General features: G+C 61.4%; 1 protein-coding gene across 1 annotated transcript; it reads right to left on the minus strand.

Moving 5' to 3' along the window:
* Positions 1 to 1,517: 1,517 nt before the first annotated feature.
* On the minus strand, positions 1,518 to 3,468 carry NKX6-2 (NK6 homeobox 2). Its single transcript, XM_054206575.1, has 3 exons — positions 3,054 to 3,468; positions 2,572 to 2,744; positions 1,518 to 1,766 (listed from the first exon to the last, which is right to left on the minus strand). The coding sequence occupies exons 1-3, from the start codon at positions 3,466 to 3,468 to the stop codon at positions 1,518 to 1,520; spliced, it is 837 nt and encodes a 278-aa protein (XP_054062550.1).
* Positions 3,469 to 6,562: the final 3,094 nt, after the last annotated feature.

Genomic DNA, 6,562 nt, shown 5'->3' on the forward strand with positions numbered 1-6,562 from the left:
GGACTCATCGCCGAATACGGATTCCCGATTTCCTTGGGGCACGTTTCGTCTAAAGAACTTTAAAGCAATAATCCGGCTTTTATGATTTCGGTGAGTGGCGGCAGCCCGGGCGCTCCGGGCCGTTCCGAGGCCCGGTACCGGAACGGCAGCCCGGGGCTGCCGCGGATGCCCCGTCCCGCCCCTCCGCACCCGTTGCGAGGCACCTGGACGGCTGCTTAATTACCTGGGTCTTAATTACCAGCTGGCAAACCCGACTCGCCGGTGCCGTTCGTGCGGGGCGAGGGTCGCGTTCTCCGGAGCTCAACGGGAAGGTGAGCGGGGGGAGATGAGGCTGGTAGACACCCGCGCTACCGAGTTCGGGGGGTTTTACCGCCGCCGGTGTCCGGGACGAGCCCCAGCCGCTCCTTCCCGCTCCCCGCAGGAAAAACCAACCGCCACCGAAACGGTTTTCCGTGCCGGTGCCGGACGTTCGGCCCCGTCCATCTCTTATCGGCTCTTCTTCCCTTGGTGCGGGGGGGTCCCGGCCGGCGGGTTCCCCTGCGGCACCGAGCCCGGCTCCCGGCGCTGCCGTCGGGGCAACCCCCTCCAGGCCCGGCCGCACTCGGTCCCGGCCGCGGGGCTCGCCCGGCTCAGCGGCTCCGTTTCCCCTCCGGAGCGGCGGCGGGGCCAGGCACCGGCTGCAGGCGCCGGACGGCGGAGCGGGGGCGGCGGCGGGGCCGGGTCGGGCCGCCCGGAGCGGGGGGCGGCAGCGCCCGGGACGGCCCGAGCCGGGGGAAGTGGCCAGGGCGAGCGCGGCACTAAAAATTCGAGCCCCCGGAGCGTTGGGGCGAGGCAAAAATGTCCCTGCGACAGGCACGGGCCCCCCCCGGCCCCGTCCTCGGCAGCCCCTGGAGCGAGGAACGAGAACGAGTAATGCGTGAAGAAACTCGCTAAAGGAGAAGCTTGTTAAATAATTTATTGGTTTATACAAAGTCTTTCCAACCCGTCTGGAGACGTTATTTGATGCTAATGTAAAATCAAGTGTCCGTTTTTCTCACGTGCTTTTTTTGGGTTGTTTTCTCTTTTGATATTATTAAGCATAAAATCCAGAGGCAGGAGAAATCAAACCGCCAAAACACTGAGTAGAGGGAGGGAGTGAAAGAAAACAGATTTTTTTTTTTTTACACTAGAAATATACATCACAAAATCTGAAATTTACTATATACAAAGTGGCTGAGCTTGGATTTAGCGACCCATACAAAACGTAACAAAATCTGATTGTTAGGAGCAGGAAAATCGTCAAGAAGGCTAAAAGAAAACAAGGGCAAACCTTAAAGGGTCACAAAACAAAAACCAAAAAAGTTGGAAAAATTCCTCTGAAATTTACATCGATGAGAAAGAAAATAATTTCATAACTTATTCTGTAAAAAATATATACATTTCACATACATCTTAGGCTGTACAACACACCACTTTAAACATCCAGGTACAACTCATCTCCGTCGCGGCGCTGGGAGCGGCCGGCGGTGCCCGCGCCCTCACAAGGTGTCCGAGCTGGTGCTGCAGGGGCTGACAAGGGACAGGTTCGTGGATTTGTGCTTTTTCAATAGCCTCGTGATTTTTTCGTCGTCTGAGTTGGGGTCCAGGGGCTTGTTGTACTCGTCATCGTCCTCATTGTCCGAGCTCTCCTTCAGTTTCTCCGTCTCCGAGTCGTGCTTCTTCTTCGCCGAGGCCATCTCCGCCGCGTGCCGCTTCCGCCACTTGGTCCGTCTGTTCTGGAACCAGACCTGGGCACCGGCACCGGGCACGGCTCAGCTCAGCCCCGCCGCCACCCCCCGCCCCCCGACGGCGGCACCGGGCCCGGGCCGTGGCCGCCCCTGCCCGCCCGTGCGGGGTCCGCGCGGAGCGGCCCCTCCGGGGAAGGGGGAGCGGCGAAGCCGCGGGGTCCCGGGAGCGGCGGGGAGGGGGCTGCGGCCACACGCGGGGTCACCCGCGCCGCTCCCCCGGGATGTCGCCAGCCGGAGCCGCGCGACGGCAAAAGCCGCGGTTTCGCGGGACAAACATCTGGTGTGAACGGAACACGGTGGCCAGAGGAACAAGCGCTGCTGGCTCCCGCTGCACTTCAGCGCCGCGGCGCACCCGAAGCCTTTGCTAAAAAATTTGCGTGGTTATGCCAGGTGAAGTTGTGCCAGTTACTGGACACCGTCTCGGTTGGAAACGGACCCGCTGAAAGCAGTTACCTGCGGGGGACTTTTTGGTTTGGGGTTTGGTTTCGTTTTGCTTTGGTTTTTTTGTTTGTTTTGGTTTGTTTGTTTTGTTTTTTTTTTTAATATATTACATACCTTTTCCTTAAATCGTTTGCAGCACAGAAAACTCTAAGCAAAAAATAACTTATGTAGAAATTGGCCTAAAACTTACCCAATATCCAAATGTAATTTAAAATATAATTGACTTAAAAAAAAATTCCCTGTACGGTTGTACAGTTTCAGCGGTGGCTGATAACTATCGCAAAAGCCCAACGCCTCAGCGCTGCTCGGCAGCGAGCGGGAGGCGGCGGCGGGGAGAACCCGCGCCCGGCCCGGGGGGACCTACCTTCACCTGGCTCTCGGTCATGCCCAGGGAGTAGGCGAGGCGGGCTCGCTCCGGTCCTGCCAGGTATTTCGTCTGTTCGAAGGTTTTCTCCAAAGCAAAAATCTGCTGCCCGGAGAAAGTCGGTCGCGAGTGTTTCTTCTTGCCGTCCTTGTCCAAAACCATCCCCGTCTGAGCTGAAAGCGGAGGAGAAACGGCCCCGTCAGAGACCGGGTCTGCGCCGGCCCCGGATGGGGAGCGGGTCTCAGCCCGGCGCCGCGGCTCCGGGTGTCTGCCGCCGCGGGACGCCGCTGGCTCCGGCGCGGGGTCCGGCCCGGGGACGCCTCGGGGCGCCGCGGCGGGACGAGGTGACCGGCACCGGCCCGCGGCCTCCGCCGGGCCGCCCGCCCCGTCCACCGCGCCCGCCCGCCCGGGGCCGCCCCGGCTCCCGGCCCGGAGGGGCCGCGCCGGAGCCCCGCGCTCCCCGCCGAACCGGCCGCACTTACCGGGACAGGCGAGGCGGGGGTCCCTCCAGGGCGATCCCTGCACCACTCCCGGCCAGAAGATGGGCGGCCGCCCCGGCAGCTCTGCCAGCGGCTTCGGGTACCGGGAGACGGCGGCGGGGTTGAAGTACATCCCCGCCGAGGCCGCCAGTCCGTTGATGCGGGGCAGCCCGCCCAGCAGGTTGCTGGCGGTGCCCACCGGCCGCCCCAGGATGTCGCTTATTCCGTGCGGCGTCCCCAAGGGGAGCTGCGTGTTGAGTCCGCCCAGGGCCGGCGCCTTGAAGCCGGAGGGGTTCTGCAGGGCGTAGGGGAAGAGGGAGGTCTTCATCTCGGCCATGTTGTGCAGCGCGGCCAGCGGCGTACTGCTGAGGACGAACGCGCTCTGGCGATTAGCATCCATCTGCCCCACCGCTAACATTTGCGGGCATCAGCGAGTGCGGATCCTTCTCCCCCCGCGCCGGGAGCGCCGGCGGCGGCGGGGCGGCCCCTCCTCCGCCCGCGGGGCCGGGCCGACCGCGAGTACTGAACTTTGCCGGGAGCAGGGAGACCCCGGCGCGGCCGCGCCCGCCCCCGCAGCTCGGCGACGCGCACCGCGAACTTCCAGGCTGGAGCGCGGGGAGCCGCAAGTCGGGGCAGCGGCAAAGCAGCGGTGAGGGCGGCCGGGGAGCGCAGCCCCCGCCGGCGAGGCGTGCGGGGCGTCCGCAGCGGCTCCTGCGCGGGATCCAGCGAGGGGGGGGGGGCCGGGGTCACGGTGCCGGCGGGGCCGGGCTGTGCGGGGCCGGGCCGGGGCCGCGCGTCCGGCGGCGGTAGCGGGACCCTCCGCCCGCCCCAGCCCCGCGCGCAGATAACCGCGCGGGCACCTGCCCGCCCCGCGCCCATTGGGCGGCCGCCTCCCCGCGCCGCCGCCGCCGCCCAATCGGCGGGCGCCCAGCGCCCCTACCCTGACACGTCACCGCCGGGACGGGCGGGACCCGCGCGCCGTGGGAGCGCGCGGAGCCGCACGTGGCCGCGCCGCGCCCGACGGGACCCCGCGCGAGCCCCGCCCCGACCGGGACCCCCGACCCCCCCCCCCGGATCCCCTGCCCTGGGCCTTTGGGCGGCCGGCCGGCCGGCCGCGCCGTCCCCCCGCCGCCGCGGGCCCCTCCGCCGAGCCCGGCGCTGGGAGACCCGCCCGCCGCGGCGGGGCCGGCAAGGCGGCCCTCGGGCAGGGCTATCCCCCGGTCCCACCGGGCGCCGCTCGGCGCGGGGGGGGGCGGTCCGCTGCCGCGAGGCTGCCCGCCCGGTGGCCGCAGGGCTGCCGGGTGGTCGGTGTCGCCCCCGGTAGCGCGACAGCCGCTGCCCCGCCGTGGAGCCGAGCGCTCAAGGCGCGGTCGCCGACGGGCGCGATGTCCCGGGAACCGCCGTTCCGCCCGGTTTGCGGCCGGTTTTGACACGCTCCGGGAGCGGGGCCTCCCGCCGAGCCCCGGCCGACAGGGACAGCCCTCGGCTCCGAGGGGAGAACGGCTCCTGCATCGCGGCGGAACGGAGCTCGTTCGCACAAATCAAATTACGGCGGGTTTTCTTCTTAATCGAAAACACGCTTCCTTGTCAAGAAAAGAAGAATTCGGATTTGAGGTTTTTAGAGAAAATGATTATGGAAACGGGGTTCATAGCGCGTTCTTCGCCTTCTCCCACGGGTTTGACGCTTTGCTGACCAGGGAAAATACTAACCACGACAAGTGGGGAATTAAAACGTTTCAAAGCGCTCACAAAGTAAACACGAATCGAATTCATCACATCAGAGCAATTATTAAAGAGCACGTTCCTTCGGATGTTGTCGTGTCTGTCGCCAGAACCGTTTGCAGGTGAAAACCGTTCCGTTTGACCCGAAACAACAGCCCTGACGCCAAAGTAAGTTTGGGAAGGAATTACTCGGTGTGGGTTAATGAGCTTTGTTTTCGGTCGCTGTCACAGTCCGTGTGTACGGGCGTCCCCGTAATTAACTCAACGCGTAAACGCCAGGGTAAAAACGACGCTGCTCTAAATTAGGTTTAATAAACGATTTAATGGCGCTTTTTTCCCCCTCTCTCTGCTGCAAGCGGCAACGGGTGCATCGGGCAGGAACCGGGTAACACCGCGCTCTCCGCCACCCCCGGCCGCCCCGACGGGCTCCGCTGGCCGCCGGGCTACGGCTCGGGCAGGGTGGCGAGTGCCGGACGGGATGGGCCACTTGACCGGCTGGCCCCATCGCCAGTGGCCGCCCGGGGGCGACGCCGGACCGCGACGGGCCGGTGGACGAGGTGTCCGCCTCCGCCACCGCCCCGTCGCGGTCCAGCGTCGCCCCCGGGCGGCCCCTTTTATTCATTAATTGTTATTAATTAGCCAGCGCGTTTGGGCTTGCCCCGGACGGGAGCGACCTTTCCTCCAAAGGACGTGGGAGCAAAACTGAAGTGAGGAACGTGAGATTGACCTGAGGTCGGTGCGTTCCGACGTGTTCGGAGTGGAGTGTTACAGTGACCTGTCCGGTATCAAATACGACAGTAGAGGAGACATGCCAGGGCTCGTTGGACGGGGCTCTGAGCAACTTGAAGATGTCCGTGCTCATGGAAGGGGTGTTGGATTAGATGGCCTTCAAATGTTCCTTCCAACCCAAACTATTCCATGATTCTATAACTTCAGACAAATCTGTTTAACCTACCAGTACTACTTTTTTTTGTTGTGCATACAGCCTTTTCTTGCAGCTTTTGTGCAGCTGAAAATGTCTGAGAGGCTAGGTGCTACTAGAGGATAAACAAAAATAAGAATAATCTGGTTGTGACAATTATTGGGGTTAAATGCGTGTGCATTCTCTCTCACTTTATGGACTGCAGAGAAGTCTGATGTGCAGTACATGAACGCATCCCCGCTGTGTTGTACATTATTCCAAAGTGCAGCTGTAAATGTCTGTGTCAAAAGAGAGTGACTGGGCAAGGGGGAACCCAGGGCAGCTCTCCACACAGGCTTATTCTGAATTATTTTGCTGCTGGTGGAGGTAGGAGTGAAGCTTGCCTGGGGAGGGAAAACGATATTGTTGCATGGGGTTACTTAGAGCATTAGTGACAAGAGAGCAGGAAAATGCACGTTGAGGCCCTGTAATCGCTGTCTGTCTGTGTTTCTGACAGTATGGATGCTGCTACTTCACAGCACACCTAAAAGAGATCCTTGTGTTTAAAACTGAGGGGGTGTTTTTGGCTAATAATGCAGTCACTAGAAAACAAAGTCATTTTAGACTAGATGATCTATGTTGAAGCATCTTCACAGGATGATGTATGTTCTGGGAAAGGGCATATTTAATATTTTTCATTATGATCCTTGGCACAAAAAGTAGGAATATGCTAATGGTGCAGAGCTGAGAGTCCTCATCAGTACAGAGCAGCACACAAGAGAAACTGGATGACCTTGAGAACAGGGTAACAGAAACATGAAGAAATGTAAAAATGCAAAAATGAAGTTATTGCCTTAGAGTATGGTATTATTGTAGTATTGTACTTAGG

The sequence above is a fragment of the Rissa tridactyla genome, chromosome 6, assembly GCF_028500815.1.
Source record: "Rissa tridactyla isolate bRisTri1 chromosome 6, bRisTri1.patW.cur.20221130, whole genome shotgun sequence".
Taxonomy (NCBI): Eukaryota; Metazoa; Chordata; class Aves; order Charadriiformes; family Laridae; genus Rissa; species Rissa tridactyla.

What these genes read in the sequence shown, in the direction of transcription:
- NKX6-2 (XM_054206575.1), bottom strand. Translation starts at nt 3,468, where the DNA reads ATGTTAGCGGTGGGGCAGATGGATGCTAATCGCCAGAGCGCGTTCGTC. An exon ending in CCCCCGCCTCGCCTGTCCCG is followed by an intron (nt 2,745 to 3,053) that starts GTAAGTGCGGCC and finishes CTCCGCTTTCAG; the next exon opens with CTCAGACGGGGATGGTTTTG. An exon ending in TGACCGAGAGCCAGGTGAAG is followed by an intron (nt 1,767 to 2,571) that starts GTAGGTCCCCCC and finishes GCCGGTGCCCAG; the next exon opens with GTCTGGTTCCAGAACAGACG.